The sequence below is a fragment of the Podarcis erhardii genome, assembly GCF_964252035.2.
Source record: "Podarcis erhardii genome assembly, chromosome: 7".
Taxonomy (NCBI): domain Eukaryota; kingdom Metazoa; phylum Chordata; class Lepidosauria; order Squamata; family Lacertidae; genus Podarcis; species Podarcis erhardii.
This window is the reverse complement of record NC_138511.1, coordinates 4,641,779-4,664,895: the sequence shown is the minus strand read 5'-3', so window position 1 is coordinate 4,664,895 and position 23,117 is coordinate 4,641,779. Positions and strand designations below refer to the sequence as shown.

Below are 23,117 nucleotides of genomic sequence, written 5' to 3'. Positions count from 1 at the left end.
TAGCCTGGGAAGGTTTATGCTGAATGGGTTTTCCATCTCCCATGCAAACTAATATAGTGAGCGCAGGGGGACACTATCAGGAGAGGGCAAAACTGTCAGCTTCAGGTTCCCTTATTTTCTCGTTTTTCCAGTCTTAAATTCACTTCTCCACATTTCCACATCAGTTTGAGATTCTTAAAAAATAAGCCCACATGAAAATTCACCAGCATTTTAGTGCAAATTTATCCTAATATTCACATGCAATTTTATGTTATTATACACTAGTTTGAAAAGTAATATCCCCTAACATAATGCTTTTTCTGTTATTTTCACCAATGCACACATTTTTCTGCATGCTTTACTATGTGCGTTTTTGTATTTTGCTGAAGATCTGCATTGTAAAATCTGGAGAAGCATGAATTTCAAAGGACAACTGTGTTTTGGTTCATATATTTATTAAACAGTGTGAATTAGACAGCTTTGCTTTAACTTCAAATTGAATCAAATTTCCCCCCTATCCTTACATACCACCTCTAGAAAATTCCCTCCAAGCAAACCTGAGTAGTTCAAGGCAATCAGGCAGTGATTAGCTTATAGGACTTACATGAGGGTGGAGATGTTGTGGCTGTTTGGTGGAAGAAAGCTGCAATGGCCTACCCTCCTAGCTTTGCAGAGAGATGGTTTTCCCCCTTTTGATAATGAAAACAAGAAATGTTAAATTTGGCCAAATCTTCAAAACATGTTGGATATAAATAATCTCGGGGGGGGGGGGGAGAGGTGGCACGGATTTCAGCAAGTGCTGAGGTCCTGAAGCTGCTGAGGGACCCTCCAAACCGATCAATGGAAGAGGCTGAGTGTGAGGAAAGCATCTCCTTCCCAAAAAAGACCACTGCCACAGAAACACAGCAACCCATGTTACCATATTTTGTGGTCATTTTATTCCTCTATAGTGCCCTGGAACAACTCAACTTCAAGGGCACTGGGAGGAGGTGAACCAAGATGTTTCAGGAAACCAGCCCCCAGTACATATTTCTAATAGTAAAAGAGCCCCCAATGTAGGCATATGTGGTGAAAGGGAGCGCCATCGTTTTGCCCAGAGTCCCTTCAACCTTTGAATCCTAGAATTGTAGAGGACCGCCAGGGCCATCTACCCCAACCCCCTGCAACTCAGGAATCTTTCACCCAACCTTGGCCTTGAACCCACAACCCAGAGATCAAATGTTTCCTGCTCCAATGACTGAGAGGCAGTCCAGTTTGGGAATGACTATCTGAGGCTTCAATGAGTTAATGGATTGGGTGAATTTGACCTGACTGGATCAGACCAGTAAACCAACACAACCCCAAGTATCCTACTGGCTTTCTCAGATTTGCTTTTCCTCTGTTCCCTCATCACTCCTCATTTGGGGTTCTACTTTTGGTCATAACAGATGAGCTCCCCCCTTTAACAGTACTATATGCCTGACCAAAATCCTGCCATTCACCTTCTCTGGCCTCCTACTAAAGAAATAAAAACACATTGGGCATCTGACACAACTTGGTTCAGATTAAACCAGAATAACATTGGCAGTTTGTAGCTTTCAGGATCTGGAGTTTTAGAGAAGGCACTGTCTCCATGAAAGGTGACTGTGTGAAAAGTCTTATGAAAGAAGGTTATTTGGCAATATCCAGATTGAAAGAGGCTAGACGTGCTCGTCTTTCCAGGGCTGGTGAATCCTGTTCACCCCTTGCAGAGAAATTATGGAGGCAAACCCTTCCCGGAAACCACTGCCAGTAAGAGCTCTAAGGAAACACGTCAGGCTATCCTTCTTTTGGGCCCCAACATCACACTGGCCTGTCCAAATTGTAGTGGCTGGAGCTGGGCCCCAAGGCTGGATTTTGAGAACCATAGTTGAGGGGGGCCTGTGGTTGCTTTGCTCTGAGTCTCAAACCAGCCAGGCTTGAGTTGCAGGGGTCTCTGTACAAGAATTGTGAGGCACTCGGTCCATACGGTGAACTGGGAGGCCCAGGAGGGCTTGCCAGGCTGTTGGTTTCCAGAGATGGAACGCCAGATGTGGAGGCTGCTGAAGCTGCTGGGAACACACCTTGGGGTGGAAAGGAATTGATGTTCACGGAGTTGAAGAGCTGGAACCCTTTGCTATGGATGGGGTTGGCATGCAGCCCCTTGGGAGCCCAGGTACTGTAGGTGTAGGTCGGGTAAAGGTCCTCATACGGGTTCCGTGTCAAGACATTGAGCTGGGAGCTGAACGGCCCTTTACAGAGCTCTGTTTGCTGGTGACGCTCCTTTTTCCGCCACTTGGCTCTGCGATTCTTAAACCAAACCTTGAGGGAGAAAAAGAAAAAAGCAGAAAGGAAAATTCTACTCTCTAACGCTGTGGCTGAGTGAATGGATTAAGAATTTCCTTTTGTCCACATCTTTAATCAAACTGACTTAATTTGTTCCTCACAGACAAATAAACTGGCTGATACAGAATTACTGTTCAGATTTAGTACTTCTCTAGATTTTGTGGCTCAAAAACATACAAAAATGCCCTATGAATGTGCATTTTAGGATAAAATACATTTTCAAGTTTACATTGAGAGTGTTTTTTATTGTGCATATGGAATTGTCGAAAACCACTTTGATATGTTTTATGAAACTGCAGTATACAGTGGTACCTTGGTTCTCAAACGCCTTCGTACTTAAACAACTTGGAACCCAAACACTGCAAACCCAGAAGTGTTCCAGTTTACGAACTTTTTTCAGAAGCCAAACATGCTCCATTTTGAGTGTTACGCTTCTGATTTGAGTGGCACACTTGTTTTGAATGTTACGCTGAGGTCTGTCTGTTTTTGCTATTTATTTTGTGTTTGTGTTCTCGCGGCTTTTTTGTTTTGTTTTTGTAACTCTGTGGAACCCAGTTCAGCTACTGATCAATTGACTGATTGTGTGACTGCAGTACATTGTTTATTGCTTTCATTTTATGGATCAATGGCCTCGTTAGATAGTAAGATTCATGTTAAATTGCTGTTTTAGGGGTTGTTTTTAAAAGTCTGGAACAGATTAATCCATTTTGCATTACTTTCTATGGGAAAAGCACACCTTGGTTTTAGAACTTTTTGGAATCGACTTCCAAAACGGATCAAGTTTGAGAACCAAGGTACCACTGTACAAGTATTTATATATATTTTTATTTATTCATTTATACCCTACCTTTTTCTGATAGGACTCAAGGCTTAGTCATTTAGGGATTTAAACACTAATGTGAACACCATAAACTGGGCCTGAAAATGAACTGGCAACTAATGCAGCTGTTTTTAAACAGGAATCTGTGAGCTCTAAATGGAACCTCAGCATTTTGGACTGATTGAAGTTTGAGTCATCTTCAACAATCCAGTCTGGAAGTTACCAGAGCATGGAATACTGTGGCCGAGACATTTCTATCCAATAGGCATCATAGTCGGTAGATCAGGCAGAGATGGAATAAGGCACTCCTAGCCACTGAAGCCATCTGAACCTCCAGGGACAGAGTTGAATCCAGGAGCACAATGCACAGACCTGCTCATTTCAAAAGTGTGCAACTCCATCTCCCAGGTGTGAGAACTTGGGACACGCAACACCTTTCTCTTCAGAATTCAGCTTCAGTTTATGGGCCCACATTCATTCCATCACTGCCTCTCCCAATTCAGATGGGACAGAGAGATAGAGCTGGATGTCATCCATTTATCTGACATCTCACTCCAAATCTCCTGATGATAGTTCCCAGCTGCTTCATATAGATGTTGAATAGCAGGTAAGGAAATATGGAACCCTGCAGGCCAGCTATTTTCTGGAAATGGCCCTGGAGGTAGATGTGGAACTACAGTGGTGCCTTGCAAGACGAAATTAATCCGTTCCGTGAGGCTCTTCGTATAGCGGTCTTTTCGTCTTGCGAAGCAAGTCCATTGACAGCTTAGCAGATTAGCGCTATTAGCGGTTTAGCGGCTTTTAGCGATCAGCTGTTAAGCAGCTTATCAGCGGATCAGCTGATAAGCGGCTTAGCGGCTTAGGAAAAGGGGGGGGAGGGAAAAAAACCCGCAGGAACTCGCAAGACATTTTCGTCTTGCGAAGCAAGCCCATAGGGAAATTCGTTTTGCGAAGCGCCTCCAAAATGGAAAACCCTTTCGTCTAACGGGTTTTCCGTCTTGCGAGGCGTTCGTCTTGCGGGGCACCACTGTACTGAAGCAGTGTGCCTCCAATCGCCAGCTCCCAGAGGTGCTCCAGGGGGGTACCATGGTCAGCAGTATCAAAAGCCGCTGGTGGGCCAAGGAGAATGAGCAGGGTCACACTGCCTTTGTCTCTCTCTCGACAAATGCCATCAACCAGGGTAGCCAAGGCAGTTTCAGTGACCTGGCAAGTGCTGAAGCCACTGGAATGGATCCAAGTAATCTGTTTCCTCCAAGCATGCCTGAGGTTGGACCACCATTTAAATATGATGCCTACAGGATAGCATGAATTATTATTCTCTAATGCTGTAGCTTTTTATGGGAGACAATATTCACACCACACATTCTGAGTGACTAAAAACTGCCTACACCAGCAGAAGCGCCACAGCTGCCAACTTGGTGCTCCCATTAGTGCAACTGCATTGCCCTCACCTCACTCCTGCCCTGCCCCAGCAATTTCTAGAGGCCCCTCCGGTCTGGTGTGTGTTTGTTTTTTGCAGACGTATTCTGCAGCATGTCGCTGGTGCAATAATTGTGCATTAGCATTTCACTTATTGTAAGAGGGACAATATTTCATGTCCCCCCCCCCTTCATGTTCCCCCAAATTTTCAGTTTTTCAATTGGAAAAATGAGAGACAAGGCTTGGGGGGGAATGGGGTGTTGCTTTTTTCTGACCCCCCCCCACCCCAGCTTTTGCATCTCTAATTACACTTGCTGCCTGTCTCAACACAGCTCTCCGCTCACCCTGATCCTGGGCTCCGTCAGATTGGTCCAGCCTGCAATCTCCTCCCTGGTGGTCATGTCTGGGTAGCGATTCCGTTGAAACGTGGCCTCCAGCTCCTGGAGTTGCTGGCTGGTGAAATGAGTCCTCTGCCTACGTGGCTTCTTCTTCCCCACGTTGGCCTCCTCCTCACCGCTGGAATCTGAAGATTTGCACTGAGAAACCTCACCATTCTCTCCTGCAAAGAACCCGGAACATGGGAGATGTCAGCATGTACAGTGGGCATCAAGCTCACTACCTGCTGCCTCTGTATTGATTTTATGGTATTTCATGCTTTTTGCATTCACAGATTTTATTGTACATCACCCTGATTTCATTTATTATATTCCTTTGCCACTTTTCACTCACACAGCTCACATGACAATAACAGAACGACATAATTACAACACAAATCATATTGACAAATCATCAGTACAACAACCATCTTCTCTAGAACACTCTGAACAAAACAACAACAAAAATAAGCTAAACAGCACAACTTTCTGCATTGAAAAAAGTAAACGAACTGAAGAGCACTGGACAGCTGGGAAAACAATGACCAGTAAAGAGATTTCTAACTGAATAACCTAGACTGAGCATTTGACTATTTTTAAGAAATATCGTACACACAACTGACAGATGGTGTCCTTTTATCTATTTCTTTCTCTTTTTTCTCTCCTTTTCTCTCAGATGAAGGGGAAGGACAGTTTAGACCCTGTGTGAGAGGCAAGTCATGGGAGATCTCCCGGGGTGGGAGGCTGTGGGAAGAGAAGGATGAGCCCAGGTGAGAGTGGGGAAGGCACACTTTCCTCTGTAGGGGATAAAAGCTAAGTTATAGTGATGAGGGAGGATCTTGTAGTTTTGTCTTCAGTTTCTTCTTTCTTTAGTTTCTTTCTTCTCTTTATTTCCTGTAGATTAATTTGCTTCTTTTATTGTGAAAACTTCAAAAAAAAACACAAAAAAACAAGAACCCCCCCCCCAACAAGCAAAAACAAAGCACTGTTGAATACACCTATTTAGTTTAAGAGGCAGTCTAAAGTATTTTTCTAAATAAATAATTGCTATGTTCTCTAGGGGAAAGATCTGTAGAGGTACCTACAATGAGGCTAATTTTGCTTACTTCAAACATTACAAACATTTTTTTATTGCTCAACTGGATAACTTGGAGTAACTTTCCACCCTGGAACCTTTTAGCACAGCTGTGGCATTTACTTTATGCACTATAAAAAATATAGTTCGACACAATACTTTACAATGCTGCACTGCCCCCCTCCCCCCGGAATTGTACGCTGAACACACCCACAGGCAAAACCAGTGCTTTTTTAAAAAAAAGGAAAAAAAGTTGCTGGTACTCACCATAAAGTTGCTACAATGCCACACTTTTAACATTTGGGGGAAAAGAGGTGACAGTACATATTGTGCATCCTTGAGTACCCCAGAAAAATAGCACTAAACAAAACCCTCCTATAAAGCTTATTGAGAAGGAAATCCCTTTTATTTATTTTTTATTTTTATGCTATATGCTTACGTTTTATCAAAAAGGTTCACAATACATCAATTCCATAGATAAGGGAAAGAAAGAGAAATTTCAACACAATACAGTACAAAATAAATTTGCAATTCATATAAAGCAGCAGCAAGTTGCCCAACATTAGATTCCTCCTCCTTTAAAAAGCGTAAAACTTATTTACAGATCCCCTTAAGACACTGTCACTATTCCACATCCTTACATTTTAAAATATTCCTTTATTCCTAGTGCTTTATAGTAACACAAGTAGGAGGTTCTCATTTGTAAACACTTTCAATCCCAGGATTTATGCCTTATGTTAGGATTTAAAAACAGAGTATATAAAACCTTAGAAGGGTAATGATAAAATATTCAAGATTCAGGAAAGTTGTGAAAGTTAATTGCACCTTAAGGAAAAATTTGTCCTTACGCAGGACTTCACATTAGCTACCGAAACAGGTACAATTCCCAAGTTAGCTGCACACTGGTGCATTTCAGCTGGGCTTGTGTGTTGAATCCTGTATAGCAGGTTCCAGTGAAATAAAGAAGTTTTTTTGGTGTACTGTAGTGGTGCCACCATAAAAGTGGCGATTTCCCCCATAATTCCACAACAAATAATATTAAACAGACATTAGTGGCAAGGCAGAAAACTTGTAATTATCAGTGTAATTATCACGTGACTGTTTAACCATGAATTGTAGGCAGAATACTGTCAGTCAAGGCTCCTGAAGTTGGACCCCACCCCCCCCACCCCCAATTTAAAAGACACAGGAATAAAGTCTCTTTCACACGAACTTCAACCATTTTTGGTCCAGACTCTGCTGGCGAAGCTCTCAAATCCTTCATGTTCAACTTGACGAATTCTCTTGTTCATTTCCAAACAGTTCCAGGCAGGTTACTCAGCAAGCAAACGTCTCCGAGCAGCCTTCTGCAGACAGGTTGTGGAAACCGATTCCGGGATCCGTCCTCCTGCCGAGGCTCCTTCTAAGTCTTCCCAACTCTGCCAGGTCTTGAGGCTCACGAAGCTCCCTGGTATCCGAAGGCGGCTGCAAGCACACGAAAGCTCATAGCAACCACAAACTGAGCCGATCTCTCCTAAGGTGCTACTCGAAGGAATTTCTCCGTTTTGTTTCGACCACGGCAGACCAAGGCGGCTACGTACCTGCGACGAGAAGGCAGAGCGGCAACTGAAACACGACGAAGGCTGCTGGAATGGGGGGGGGGGGTGAGGCCAAGCGCGGGCGCGGGCGAGCCTGGGCCCCCGGGGGCCTCTCAGTCCCGCTTGGCCGCGCGCCCCTGCCGCGCGCCCTCGTTCCAGGCCGCGTAGACGAAGAGCGCCAGCACGGTGTGCACGGCCAGCACGGCCAGCACGGCGCTGTAGAAGTAGCCGTCCCGGGTGGACATGCCCAGGAGGCCCTCGAAGAGGTAGGCCTTGGAGAAGAAGTAGAGCCCGACGGGCAGCAGGATCATCAGCGCGGTGAAGAAGAGCAGCGTCTGGAGGGTCGAGGCCAAGTTGGCCTCGAAGCGGGGCTCGGGCCGCGCGGCCTTGGCGTCCATGGCGGAGAAGGGAAGCCGAGGGCGGCCACGTCAGCTGACGCCTGCCCTTCCCGGCCTCCCCCGCGGCCGCCGGTCACGTGACCAGGGAACGGCCCTTCTAGCAACCGCGGTTTCGCTGCTTCCCGTTCCCGTGTCGCTGAGGGCGGGGGGAACCAGGAATGGATTCCCCTTTGGTTTTCATTGCTGGTTCCCTTTATTTCTTTTGTAGGAAAATAAGCTATTTCACATACAAAGGAGAAAGAGAGAGTGTTCACTTTCCCCATAGTGATTAAGGACAATTAACCATATTTACTGGAATCTAATGCTCATCTTTTTTTGGCCAAATTACATGGTGAAAATTCAGGTGTGCATTAGATTCAATGGCACATTTACATTCGCCAGCAAATGCTTTTTTTGGTTTCAAGTTTCTGAAAACAGGTGCACGTTAGATTTGATACAAAAAAAAAAAAAAAAAATTCCTTCCAGTAGCTCCTTAGAGACCAACTAAGTTTGTTATGGGTATGAGCTTTCATGTGCATGCGCACTTCTTCAGATACCTGTTAGATTCAGATATCGGATTCGATGGCACATTAGATTCAAGTAAATACGGTATTCACTAATCCACCAGCCACACTGAAAGGGAAGTTCTGCAGTGGGCTGAACCTGCAAACAGGAAGCTCAGAGACCCTTAAAACTGTAGCAACAGCCTGCCTGGTGTAGCCAGAACATACACTTCTCATTCCAGAGAAAAGGGCCAGAGCAGAAGCAACCTTAATAATCTCATTCGCACTCTTTGGGCCAATTAACACATTTCTTCTTATAACCAGCTTCAAAAATGTGTCACTGATCTGAATAACCAGTAACACGTGGGCCATAGGTGACCACAGACTGCAGTTTTGTCCAAAACTGTCTGAAAGTGCAGGTTTTTACAAGGGGATACAAACACATTGCTTACAACAATCTGAAATCCATAAGTAGGTCTGATTTATTTTTGGATTACTAATTAAAATGCCTCATTGTTCAAATCTTCTATGGATGTTTGTGGAAAATACATGAAATGAACTTTTCCCACGACTTTAAAGTTGATAAAAGTATTTAGTCAATGTGCATTTGTGTAACAGTGTAAGTAGGTTGTCCTTCCCTTATACCTCTTCCATGAAACACATGTTTTAAAATGTCAAGGCTTGCAAAAGAAAAAGAAAAGAAAAGAAGATACAAATTTTGAATCAAGTATCCATTTGGTAAGTAGGCTTATATTTGGGGGAGGGGGGGAGATGTTCCTTTCATTAAAGAATTTCTGGGGCCTATTGAGCCATTCTAAAAAAAATCCCTTAAATAAAATAAAACATTATTTCAGGAGGGTTTCGCATTTCATGCAGCACAGGAGGCAGTGATGACCACCAAGCATAGATGGCTTTAAAAGAGGCATAGACAAGTCAGTGGAGGAGGAGAAGGCTATCAATGGCCACCAGCCACAGTGTTCTCTGAATGTCACTTGCTGGGAGGGGCAGGTACGCCAAGAGCGCACCGGATGCTGTACTAGGTGAGCCATTGGCCTGATCCAGCAGACGCTCTTTTCAAGTTCTTATTTACCTGCCTGCTGTTAGGAATGTGGGAAGCTATCTTTTACCTTTTGGCCTGCTCATATAGCTCCTATAACTGAAGTGAGCAGTAGGTAGATCTGGGTAATTTGATACCCCAAATTTAACAATGACAAGTAAAATAGCAAGTTTTTTTAAAAAAGTTTCTCTGTCATTTTGTTTCCTGTAAAAGAAGAATATTAATGGGTTGCCTTAGCTTAGACCAAATCTTTGTGCAGCTGTGCTGGACAGTTTTGTGTTCAAATCTGTTGAAACTCAGATCTCCCCATTTTATTTTTATTTGTTTATTAAATTTGTATACTGCTCTTCACCCATAGACCTCAGAGCAGTTCACAACATAAAAATACAAGATAAGAAACACAAAATACCTAATAAAAGCAAGAACAGAACAGAACCAACAGAACCCTTGCACAAACCATAACCCCCAGCCCAAGGCCTGGTTGAAGAGGGACGTTATCGCCTGGCGCCCAAAGGTGTACAATGGAGATGTCAGCCTGAACCTCCCAGTCCAAGTATCAAAGTCAAGTGGACTAGCAGCTGAATCTTGCTTCAACCCTGGTGACAGGACAGCATTTCCCACCACAGCAGACCAGTCCGCCTGGCACATGCCGCTCTGTCTGCCAACGCCTCCGCTCCACGCCGTGCTCCGCATCCTAACAGGGACCTAACAGAAGAGCTGGCCCTGTTGGTGGACACAAGGGAGATCCTATGGGCCTGAAGTCTGCCTGCACCTGGCCTGTGGGCACTGGGAGTGACTCTCCGGGGTTCTCTTTCACCTCCTTGGTGGTCCTGATGTTCTGTTTCCTATGAGCTTCAGCCCTTCCCAGAGATGACAGAGGCAGCTGCCTTACCCAAAGGCAAACCACTGAGTCCATCTAGCAGTGCATCATCTATAATGGCTGATAGAAGGTCCACTGGATTTTGAGGAGGCTCTGCCTGGAGAAAATGGTGCAGACTGAAATGGAGGCGTTTTCTGTACAAGGCATGGGTCTTATCCAGGGGTCAGCAACCCTTTTCAGCTGTGGGCCGGTCCACTGTCCCTCAGACCATGTGGTGGGCCAGACTATATATTTTTTTTTGGGGGGGGGATGAACAAATTCCTATGCCCCACAAATAACCCAGAGATGCGTTTTAAATAAAAACACACATTCTACTCATGTAAAACCATGCTGATTCCCAGACCGTCTGTGGGCCAGATTGAGAAGGCAATTGGGGCCCACGGGCCTTGGGTTGCCTACCCCTGGTCTTGTCCCTGGGCCTCTGCTAGGTGTGCCCTCTTACACAGGCTCTTACACATTTGTGTGGGGCTGGCTGTGATGGGAAGCAGCAGCCACCAGTTCCTCCTCAAACAATATTTAAAAGGTAAAGGTACCCCGACTGTTAGGTCCAGTCTGGGGTTGTGCGCTCATTTGCTCTATAGACCGAGGGAGCCGACGTTTGTCCGCAGACAGTTTTTCCGGGTCATGTGGCCAGCATGACTAAGCCGCTTCTGGTGAACCAGAGCAGCGCACGGAAACACCGTTTACCTTCCTGGCGGAGCGGTACCTATTTATCTACTTGCACTTGACGTGCTTTCGAACTGCTAGGTGGGCAACGGGAGCTCACCCTCTTGCGGGGATTTGAACTGCCGACCTTCCAATCAGCAAGCCCAAGTGGCACAGTGGTTTAACCCACAGCGCCACCTGCATCCAATATTTACCTCTCTCTAAATTACATTGTCAGGAACAGCCCAAAGACGTAGCAAAGATTCTTTCTTTTTACATTAAAGCACTGTATACAGCTGCTTGGTTTTTTATACCTGTAAGTGAAGCAGCAGCACAGGGGAGAGAGGGTGACCTGTTTCCACATCTAAAATAATCATTCTCAATAGCTTTCAGCCTTGTAATGCGGAGCGGATGGGGGGAGGATACAGATATGCAGGTATCTGACCATTTGTACATATGCTGCAGGCTACCAACAGCTTTAGGAAGGGATTATTTGGGGAAATGATGTGGTTAAAACTCTGGGCTGGCCCTCACATTAGGCAGAGTGAGACAGCCGCTTCATGTGGTGGATGTGACGGGTGGGAAGAGTGGCAACAAAGTGCTTGATGGCAGAATTTTTGTGTGCCACACAGGCTCCCCTAAGCTCGCCAAATGTCCTCAGGTTTTGTGAAGGAAACGATCCTAAAACAAGGTTCAGCTGTTGCTAGTCTGATCAGCTTCACTATATGGAAGCAGGAGAGGCCTGTGCTGCTCCAGTCCGAATTTGATCCCTCTCTTCGGTGTGGCTGGGGAGGTTGGTCCTGAGGCAGAAAAGCCAAGTGTCTCCCTTCCCATCACCTCCACCACCTTGCCCATTGGTAGAAATATTATTGCACTTCAAGAAAAAAAGCTTGACACCATTTCCGACCCTTTCATGGCATTTCAAATCTGCCCCTGTGTGCCAGCTGCCCTGGCAGTGTCAAGCTTGGCTGACAAGCACCTACAATTGCTTATTCTTTCCAAGACGCTGGAAGTGTTTATGAGCATAACAGGAAATAATGATAAACAGGAGTTTAATAACTTTCTCCTTTAACCTAAGCTAATCCTGGGTACTTGCATAGACTGAATTGCAGGGCCAGGTGTTACACTGCAAAGCAGGCGCGATTAACCCAGGACAGGCTGTCCTGAGACAATTTGTTTGTCATTCACCTCTGGGACGTTGATGTTCTCAGCTAGAGTTAACTGGCCAGTTTCAGTCTAAAGGACAGGCTAATATACTAAGATTTTCACTGGCTCCTGTCCACTTCCTCCCTCTGTGAGGTGAGTGGCTACTCAGGAGAAGAGATCGGCAAATCTGACAGTTTCAGTTTCTCTCAAATTGAGTTCTTCACATTACCATATTGGTTTGCAGGGTTGTCTTTAAAAAAACAAAACACTCATGAAAATTAATCAGCATTTTTGAATTTCTACTGCACAGATTTTTGCACACAATCTTGCCTAGTATACACATTTTTGCAAATGAATTTTCCCAGTTATACTGCACTTTTCAGTAATTTTCACTAATGTATGCATTTTTATGCACAGTTCACCTGAGTATATACATTTTTGCACATATTACTCGGCTGGAGAATTGCATTTCAAAATTAAGAGAAGTGTGAATTTTTAAAGGAATGGTTGTGTTTCAGGGATTGTTTCAGAAAGTGAGAATTAGGCGCTGAATCGAATTGCTCCCAATCCTTATTAGGGAGAGGGCCTTTCTCATCAGTGACACTCCAGGTACACTGGAGAGGCTCACCTGGCACCTTCAGTGCCAGCTGAAGGCCTCTTTGTTCTCCCAAGATTTTAAAATCTGAATTTCTATCACACTGATTGTATATAAAAAATGTGCTGCAATTGTTCTTATAATTCCTTTCATATTGAAATTTATAGTTTTATCTTTGTGAGCCAGTCAAATAATTATGTTATTGGTCAGCCTCTATAAATTCCTTAATAATTATTGTAATTGAAAGTACACTATATATTTTCCTATATCCCTGACTAACACAGCTCTCTAAAACACCTGCTCTGACTGAGTAGAACAAAGCCCTATCTTGTATGTCAATCTGGGTAATTTCTGAGAAGCTTGCAAGGAGGGCATGAAGACAACACCTATCCCCTCTTACTTATCTCAACACTTGGGACCCAGAGATACAGTGCTTCTGAACAGGGAAGTTCCACTTAGCTATCATGTTTAATAGCTTTCTTGTGAAAAAGTATATCCTGAATCTGTTGCCTGCCTGTCAACTTCAGTGGGTGACCCCATGCTCTGGAAGGAGAAAGGGACAGACCTTTAATTCCAGTCTGCCTTTTCACAGGAGGCATCATTTTTAAAAGCCTCTTCCACTGGCACAAACGGGGGGACATGTGCCATGTTGTGCCATGTGCAAGGCCTCTGTGAGCCAAGAGCACCTGTGTATGCATGTACACACTCACCCAGGTTTCACCACCGGCACCCAGGCTTTGCAGGGTTCCAGGTGGTATAAGAAGCCTGCTGGATAGGTTGTGCAACCAGAAGTGACAGTGGAACGAAATAAGTAGGTGTGCACAGTATGGATACCTCTTTCTCATTCTTTTTTCAGTTCCCTTTACTTGCCTCCAGCCTGCTGCAAATTTATGATGTTGTTCATCTGTGCTAACTAAAGGATTACTTTCAGAGGCACCACCACTCCCCGAACCAATGGCTTGGGAGCCCCCAAGAATGCAGGTCTCTTTGATTCCATGCCTTACCTCCACTCTCTGTGCTGGGTGTCCCAGCCAGAGCTCTCGGTGGTATCCCATCGGTGGTCCCATCTGCAGCTTGCAGCAATGTTGACATACTCCCAAAGGTGCAAAGACAGGTCCCTGTGTTCAAGCCCCACCGCTTGGAAGCAGAACCACGATGCCTCCTACTCCACAAAATCTCTCTGGCCAGCAGAGCCTGATGCGTCTGTTCTGCTGTGCTGATGGGAGATGAGCATGGAAGAGGCCGTCCAGGCTAAGGAATCCCTTCCCACTGGCTCTTTGAAATCAAAATCCTTACTGGTTGTGAGCCTCTTTCCAGGGATCTCCTTCATGGAGCCCCGTTAGCCATATTCTAAAGGCTTAGCCTTCCTCCACCAGGACCGTCTTAAGGTCTGACTCTTCCCTCCACCAAAGAGGTTTGCAACTTCTTAGGGGCTATTTTGCTCCCAGGGCGCTGCTGTTTTTCAACCCACCTCCCCTCTCTCACATGTTTATTTCTCTTTCCCAGGGCTGGCGTGTTCTTTAGCGCGGCAGGAAGGGTGTGTGTGTGTGTGTGTGTCAAATATCAGGGACAGCTGAGTGCAATCTAACCAGGTGCCAATCAGGCATGGTCTCCACAGCGGGCTGGGGAAGCTGGATGTGGGGATGGATGAGAAGATGGCAGCTGGGGAGGCCAGTGTTTTGTTCAGCTTGTGCTCATTGGAGGAGGAGACGCTGAATGTGCACCATTTCGGCACCAGTTGTCTCTCTGTTTACATTTCCCATTTGGAGTTTCATTCATCCTTGTGGCTTGCCTCTGACACCACTTAATGGGAGAACAGAAGAACTGTCCTGTGAGAGGAGATCAAAGGTCCATGGAGCCCAGGATTGTGTTTCCAACAGTGAGCAGTCAGCTGGCTCAGAATATAGGGATGGGGGAAAGACATTCAGTTTGGTTCACATTTTTAATGCAAACTGACCTAGTTTAAGGATGGGAGAGAAATTCCGCTCAGTTCGTGTTGAAAGGCACTTTTTCAAAATGCTATGCAAACTGAAATGCAGCTATCCTTCAAAATTCTCACTTGTCTAATTTCTCCAATGAAGAAATTCTCCAAGGGAAAAAATGTGTACAAAAATTAGGGGAAAGTGTGCATAAGAATGCATGTATCAGTGAAAACATAAAACTGCATTATATTATGAGATGCGGGTGGCGCTGTGATCTAAGCCACTGAGCCACTTGGGCTTGCCGACCAGAAGGTTGGTGGTTCAAATCCACGCAACAGGGTGAGCTCCTGTTGCTCTGTCCCAGCTTCTGCCAACCTACCAGTTTGAAAGCACACCAGTATAAGTAGATAAGTAGGTAAACAGTGTTTCTGGGCACTCTGGCTTCCATCACGGCTTCCGCCAGAAGCGATTTAGTCATGCTGGCCACATGACCCAGAAAGCTGTCTGTGGACAAATGCCAGCTCCTTTGGCCTGAAAAGCAAGATGAGCATTGCACCCCATAGTCACCTTTGATTGGATTTAACCATCCAGGGGTCCTTTACATTTACCTTTATATTACGAGAAATATATTGCAAAAATGTGTATAATAAGCAACATTGCAAGAAAGGTATGAATTTGGATAAATGTGCAGTAACATGCTATCAAATTTTCAAATTTTTCAATTTTTGAAATGAAGTTCCATGGTTTCCCTCTCATTTGTCCTCAGACTTTGACACACAGAGATATAGTATCTCTAGACACAGGAATTCCACTCAACTATTGTCACAAAAAAATGGTGCAAGGTGGACAGTTTCTGTTCACTCCATTCCATTCCCCATCCCCATCCCTATTTCCCTCCTTCCCACCTCCTGAATAGTTAGTTAGCATTTGGTGCTCACAGAGTATGCTCAGTCTTCATTGGCCTATTTTGGAATTGCCCCTCCTGCATTTCTTTTTATTCTTTTTTTTGGGGGGGGGATTTGGAGGGTGAGTGGGCCCACTTGTGCCCAACTGAAGCTACATAAAATCTTTGATTTCGTCATTGATGCTTATAGGCAGCTCCCACTTCTGTCGCAGAAGGCCCTTTAAAATAGCTTCTGTGAATTGGGAAGTTACCTAGGCAGACAATGATATTGTTTTTTCTACTTTTAAATATAGCTATGTGTCTCCTACCCCAACCCCCCAGCTCTTTCCATCCATTCCATTCAATTGCTGGACTTCAACACTCAGCATCCCAAACCATTGGCTATGTTGACTGAGGCTGATGGGAGCTGCAATCCAACAACATTGGGAGGGCTTCAGGTTCTCTGTCCCTGGCCTAAAGCCTGGGTTCTGTGATACAACAACACCTTACGTTGCATTGTGCACCGCAGTGGAGTCAAGCATGGGAACCATGTAGGCCAAAGATGCTGGTGAGAGTAGAAGCTAAGTGGTTATTGGATGCAGATGCAGTTCTCTTCCAAACCATCAGGCAGATCTCCCCGTGCCACCAGCTAACATGGAGGTGGGCAAGCAGGAAGCCTGGAAAGGCTGTCTCTTTTGTCCAGGCTGGGCATCCTCTGCAAGGCTGACACAGGAGACGTATAAGACGCTGCCCCTACAGCAGCGGCTAATTAGGCCTTGAAAGATGGGATAGTTGCTTCTTTGCCATCCTAAGGATAAGGTCAGGTTTCCACATTTCCTTTCAGTTGAAAGATTGAAGGCAATGGCATGCTCTTCACTTCTCCTTCTCCTCCTCCTCCTCCCAAGATATTCAGACAGACTGGCCTCTGCAAGTCACTTGGGAATCTCTTTCCTCTAGGCAGCTCAGGTTTTCTGAAATCCTCTTAATCCATGGCTCTGACACCATCTCTGTAGTCTTTATCATCAGCCTTCCATAAAAGAGTTGCGGTGTATCTTCGTCCATTCTAAGCATCTCCTTTCCAGACTTCCTAGGGCTCTAGAAGGGGTCTGTAGGAGATAATTGGCATTATCTTATCGGGAAAGCAGTTTTTGGAGAGTGTTGAAGGTGGCACAGGAGAGGAAGGGGGTCATATGCTCCTACCACCACTGTCTGTTAACAGCCTTTGTAGGGTTTTGTAGAGCTTTAAAACTTAGCAACAGCTTGTTTGACCAGAGATGATAGGGAGAGAAAAAACAAATGGGTACAACAACATGGGAAAGGATGCTTTAGGAAAGGATGAGAGCCAGTGTGGTGTAGTGGTTAAGAGCGGTAGTCTTGTAATCTGGGTAACCGGGTTCACGTCTCCGCTCCTCCACATGCAGCTGCTGGGTGACCTTGGGCCAGTCACACTTCTCTGAAGTCTCTCAGCCCCGCTCACCTCACAGAGTGTTTGTTGTTTGGGAGGAAGGGAAAGGAGAATGTTAGCCGCTTTGAGACTCCTTAAAGGGAGTGAAAGGCGGGATATCAAATCCAAACTCTTCTTCTTCTTCTTTAAACATACTACATATGATCCTGCCTTATTCTCATGCAGTAGTAGACTACTGGTCTACAGCTGAGTATTCTTGACTGGCAGTGATCGAAGAGTTCAGGCACAGGCTTTCTCCAGCCATGGATGCCACCTGAGATCCTTTTGGCTGGAGATGCCAGCAATTTAACCTGGTTTCTTTATAAAGACAAAGCTCAGACTGGGAATCTTGGGGTCTCTGTGCAGATGCCCCATGCAGTAAACTGCAGAACTGTACACTGCAGCATCTGTCACCGTGTCCTTCCATTTTCTCCAAATTCCCAGTGCATTAAAAACATGCTGCCCCACTGGCTCTGAAGAGCCTCAGCAGCTTCTCATCACACATCCTTCCTTCTTTTTCCTCCCAACAGCTGTGCTAAGGCAGAATTTGACAGACTGGAATCCATCGGCAGCTGTGACAGCTGAAAGGCCAGCCTGCTAGGAAACGTTTCACCCCTTGGCAAAAATGGCTCCAGCTCTGAAGTTTAAGGGAGGGGTTCTCTCCACCCATGTTCTGTATGAAGACAAGATGCAAAGGGAATCCTCTGCATGCAAGACTGGTGACCCATCTGTCAGTGCCCCCATACTGACTTCAAGAATCTCGGGGTGGGATACATGGTTCTAAGAACACAGGAAGAGCCAACTGGATCAGTCCAATGGCCCATCTAGTCCAGCATCCTTTTCTCTCAGTGGCCATCGAGATGCAATGTTGGAAGCTCAGATATATAACCAAATGGCACCTTAAATCTAGGGGGTTGGACTAGATGACCCTCAGGGTCTCTTCCATCACTACGATTATACGATTCTGTGACTACATTGACTATAGCCTGTTGTTACAACAATTCACTTGTCCCAGTATGCAAGAAGGAGAAACACACACAGTGGAAATGGAAATGGTATTAACTATGGACTAAGGCAGAGGTTTTTAAACTGTGGTTTATGAGTTCCATTTGGGTGGCCTGTGGAGAGGCTGCAGCACAGTCAAATAGATCTGTATTCAGCCCTGCGCTTACTTTCCTTGATGTGATGATGGAGGACTGCGCCCAAGTCAGTTGCCAATCTGGCGCCTGGAAATCTCCACATAGTCGCAACTGGACCCCCACCAGTAGCAAAGCACACCTGGCACCTGGGGAATTTCGAACACTGTCCAGATGCCTATGAGAAACTCACAAGCAGGACATGAGCCCACTCTCTCCAGCAAGAGGTATTCAAAGGCATTCAGGAGTGACTGATACTTTTAGCCGCTTCTCCTTATTTTATTCTCACAACAGCCCTATGAGGTTGGTTAGGCTGAAAGAGGGTCCAAGATCACTCAACTCCTTTCATGGCAGATCAGGAATTTGAACTCGGCTCTCCCTGGTCAAAGTCCACTACGTGCTTGATCCAATACACCCCCTATGCACATTATTCTGGAAAAGGCCAAGGTCATGGGAGTCTTTCTATGCAATTTTAGGGCCATTTTTGTCCTTTTTCCACTTTTGGGTTTGGGCTGATGTGCATATGTGCAGTTGTGCACATATTGAACACATGTAAATGAGTTCCCTGTATATGCATTTTAGCCACATTCCCCTAAGATATACATTCTTGTTCACATTATTTGGCTGGAGAATTGCATCACAAAATTCTGAGAATTGTGAATTTTCTGGATCACATATTCTTCTAGAAAGTGCAGTTGAGGTAGGTTTGCCTTTCTTTCCCATCTGCTGGGACAGCAGCAGCAGCAGCAGCAGCCTCTGAGTGTCAGGAGAGTTGGGTCAACAATACAAAACGGTTAATAAAAAACAATAAAGTCCTTCTTCATATAATACCTCTTTAACTGACAAAGTTCCCTGGCAAAAGAAATGGTAAAGGCTCATTGATGACCGAGCCATCCCTCCTATTAGGCCAACTTGTTTCTGGGCTCCACTGTTTCAGACTGTGGGGAGAGAGCTCACATGAGGGGATGCTCCTCAATATAAACAAAACAAAATAAAATATCCACCTGCGTCAGAAGTTAGTATGTCAGGGAGGGACTGACATGCTCAGTTTCTGTCTGTGAAAATCCCACTCCATTCTGGCCATCGGTGGTGCTCACCTGATCTCTGAAGGGAACTCGTTTTCCAAAATGGGAGCCACCACAGAAAAGCAGACTAAAGGGGAAAGGGTTACGAGCCACGATGGCTGGGGTTGGAGGCAATAATGCTTCTGAGTGCTAGGTGCTAGAAACCACTGGAGAGGCGACTGCTCTGGTGCTCAGGTCACGCTTGTGAGCTTCCCACAGGCCACTGTCAGAACAGGTTACTGGATTAGATCCAGCAGGACTTTTCTTATATTCTTATATCTTGGAGATAACCTTGTCTCAAGCTGTTTGGGGCTTCTTAAGGTCAAAACCAGCACTTTAAAACTTGGCTCGGTAGTGAATTGAAACGGAACAGCCCAGAAGTCCCTTTAGGGTCCCCTCAGGGAGAACCTTGCGCTCCGTGTGCTCAAAGGGTGAGGGAAGGCAGAGAGTCCTGTGGGGCTTTTGCGCCTTCCTGCCCCTCTGCCCTCTTCCCACCTTTCAAGGCCCTCGCCTCTCTCCTCCTTTGGTCCTGAAACTCAAGCATGACAACCATTTTAATGGAGGGCTATTTGGAGCCAGACTGGGCTCCCTGCCACCCTGACCTTCTGGACAGGCTAAATTTGCTCTTCTGCAAACAAGTCACTTTATTTATAGCTGCGATGACAGGTCTTTGGGGCAGCAAGTGTCTCTTGCCCAGTGGACATGTGCTCTTCGTCCCGCCCCAGAGGATGAGGGGCGCTGATTGGGCCCCAAGGTAATGAACTATGATGGACAGTAATCCTAGCTAAGGAGGCCGGGATTAGCTGGCTGTCATTGCTGGGAGACCCTCGTAACTCAAGCCAGCCGCCAGCTTGATTTATGAGGGGAGCTGGAATTGCTGAATCCTCTGCGCTGCTTGGTCCAGCGGGGGGCCAGAGCCTTGGCCTCTGCATAAATAAACCTGTAAAAGGTTATTCAAGCGGCCCTTGATACTGCCCCGCTGCAGGCAGTAAATATATCAGCTGCTGTCGTGTTACAGCTTCCTTGCATACCGTGGGCACCGCGTCCCCCCACGCACCCCCGACTGGGATGTCCTCCCAAAGAAGGCGGCCAGCTGGGACAAAGGGGTACCTGGGTCAGACTCCGCTTGGCCTCCGGGGGGGGGGTGTCTTGCGGAAATGGTAGCCTGGGGAAGCAAAGCGTTGCTTGCAGTGGGGTTTGGGGGGGAAGGAGGTGACGTTGGAGGTCCAATTCAGTCCAGGCCAGAGCAAAACAGAGGAGGAAATGTGGCATTACTTGCCTTTTTTATTTATTTGAAAGATGCACCTATGACTTATCCCCGCCCAGTTAGGCAGCCCTGTTGTGAGGTGAGGCATAATTTTAATACGTAACTTGTTTCTTTATGGATGTGACCAGCATAGTGTTTTCCTGAATGTGTCTGGTGTCAAATTGACAGACGTGCTATCCTTATGAATGTGAAAAGCAGGCATCTGTCAGCCCTTGAAGAACAGCATTGCAACAACAGGCATAGGGGTCAAATTGGGTTAATAGTTAATAAGTTAATAGGCAAGTGATTGGCCACTGTGAGAAAAAGATGCTGGGCTGGATGGACCACTAGCAGAGCTCTTCTTAGGTTCTCAACACATCCATCTTCGGAAATGAGCCTTTTCTTAGCCCTCAAACCACAACTCTCATTGGCTAGGGAAATGCCAATAGTTGCCGACTGCCTGTTTAGACATCCATTCCTCTTCACCAAAGTCAAGGTGAAAAGGTTCTCCAAGTGAGTTCTGGGGGGTGAAAACCACTCCCGTGTTCAAGTGTAACAAGAGTGTCACTTGTTCACAATGCAAATAGCTCTAGTGACACAAAATCCATCATAAACAAGTCGGGGTGAAGGTGGTGGAGTGGAGCAAAAAGGGATAAATTCTAGAAATGCAATGTGTCAGCTGTCATGTCTTGGGGCCCACAGATGAGCGAGACATTAACGTAAAAAGGCTCATGTGGACAGAGCATGATGGCCGCTTACAGGTCTTTCTTTAATAATATATTCTTTATTGAGTTTCATTATTTATACAGTTAGTCCATACATTTTTCAATACATAATAAGCTACACACCATGAAATCAAAATAATTCAGCATCAGATAATACTGCTACACTAAGTCTTAAATTGTTTAGTGACGACTTCCCTCCACCTCATTGCACCTCCACCTCCCTCCACCTTACTTCTTCCTTATCTTTTTTACTGTGTCCTTTTTTCCTTTTAATTTGTTGGTCTTTCATAATATACAATATCTATCTATTGTTTACTTTGTGAAAATTAGTCAAGGCATATCAAGGGTTTTGTTTGAGGGAAATGTTTTTCCAAATACACTCTGTAACAATCCCACTCATTTTTAAATTTTTGGTTTGGTTGGTTCCTTATTGTCTCTGTCATTTTTGCTAGTTCTAGGTATTCACATAATTTAATTTGCCATTCTTCCTCTGTGGGGGCTTTCTCTCCTTTCTCACTGCTGCTGCAGCATACAGTATAAGAAAACCCTCCTCTTATTATTTGGTACATCAGATGTCAGAATGTCTAGAAGAAAGGCTTCCGGCTTTTTCGCAAGTGTTTGTTTAAACATTTTTTTTAACTCATCATAGACAATACCCACCCCCAAATTATTATTTTCACAACCCCACCACATGTGGTACATTGTTCCCTCCATTTGCTTACACCTCCTGCATAAATTTGAGTTTGTTTTATATATTTTGTCCAATTTGCTGGCGGTCATGTACCATCCATAGAGCAAGTGTGTAGCAAGCCGTAAATTTTAAATCTCTTTTCCATAATTTTCTTTGTAGGTTGTCTAATTTCCCCCCATTTTTTTCCTCTTTACTGAGATGGCCTCTAGGGGGATAACCTCCAGGGTGTTTTTGGTTCCAGTAAATTTTTGTACCTATCCCACACCGTGTATAATGATTTCTGTATTATATGATTTAGAAAACCCCTGTGTCCATCACCCAAATAGGCGTGCCACCCAAATCTGTTGTCCCATCCTTCCAGATCCAATAAATCAGTGTTCTGCAAGATCACCCACTCTTTTAGCCAGAAGACGCAGGATGCTTCAAAACAGAGCCTCAGGTCTGGTAACGCAAAATCCCCTCTATCTTTAATATCAATTAGTAATTTGTGTTTAATTCGGGGTTTCTTCCTTTACCAAATGAATTTTGATAAGTCCCTCTGCCAGTCCACCTATAATTGGAATAATCTGGAACAGAAACATCATCTTTGGAAGGACATTCATTTTGATTGTCGAAATTCTCCTCCAAAACAAGAGGTTCAGCCTATTCCATATTTCCAAATCTTTTTTTATCTCTTTCTAGGTCCTGCTATAATTATCATTAAATAAATTGATTATTTTTTTTGCTGTAATCCAAATTCCCAGGTCTTTAGCTTTTTTAGTTATTGTCAGACCAGATTTTTTTTTGTAATGCTTGTTTCTCTTGGTCTCTCAAATTCTTTACCAACAATTTTGTTTTATCTTTGTTCAACCTAAATCCTGCCACCTGACCAAACTCCCTGCAGATCTTTCTTAGCATCCTGCTGGAGAAAGGCTGCAGCATTTGAAGTCAGCTCACACTGTTCTTGCTAAGCTTAGTTTTCAGTGGTTCAGAGAATCTTGATGTCACAATCTTTCTATGCAACAATTGTGATGCCATCGAGGAGATCTCTCTTTCTAGATCAGCAACTCTTTTTCTTCAGTGCTTTTCAACAAGTTTCACTCTAGTAATATCAGGAAATATACACCAGGCACTTTAAGGCTGTGGCTATGTACTTTTTGGGTCCAGGGGTGCTTTTGGAATTTTGAGAAGGTGACAAGGGCACCACTTACAAAATGGCTGCCGTCAGGGGTGTGGC

At 45.1% G+C, this 23,117-nt stretch overlaps 1 protein-coding gene and 1 pseudogene across 3 annotated transcripts; both read right to left on the bottom strand.

Annotated features, from left to right (window-relative positions):
- Positions 1 to 417: 417 nt before the first annotated feature.
- On the bottom strand, positions 418 to 14,259 carry LOC309346382 (pituitary homeobox 3-like). 2 transcript variants are annotated; one of them, XM_081870077.1, is made up of 3 exons: positions 13,795 to 14,259; positions 4,906 to 5,120; positions 418 to 2,298 (listed from the first exon to the last, which is right to left on the bottom strand). In XM_081870077.1, the coding sequence occupies exons 1-3, from the start codon at positions 13,880 to 13,882 to the stop codon at positions 1,801 to 1,803; spliced, it is 801 nt and encodes a 266-aa protein (XP_081726203.1). In that variant the 5' UTR covers positions 13,883 to 14,259; the 3' UTR covers positions 418 to 1,800. The 2 variants fall into 2 exon arrangements, with proteins under 2 accessions (XP_081726203.1, XP_081726202.1); XM_081870076.1 differs by lacking the exon at positions 13,795 to 14,259 and adding an exon at positions 11,364 to 11,520.
- Positions 7,695 to 8,000, bottom strand: LOC309346398 (vacuolar ATPase assembly integral membrane protein VMA21 pseudogene; annotated as a pseudogene). Its single transcript has one exon. The product of its transcript is annotated as a vacuolar ATPase assembly integral membrane protein VMA21 pseudogene (transcript).
- Positions 14,260 to 23,117: the final 8,858 nt, after the last annotated feature.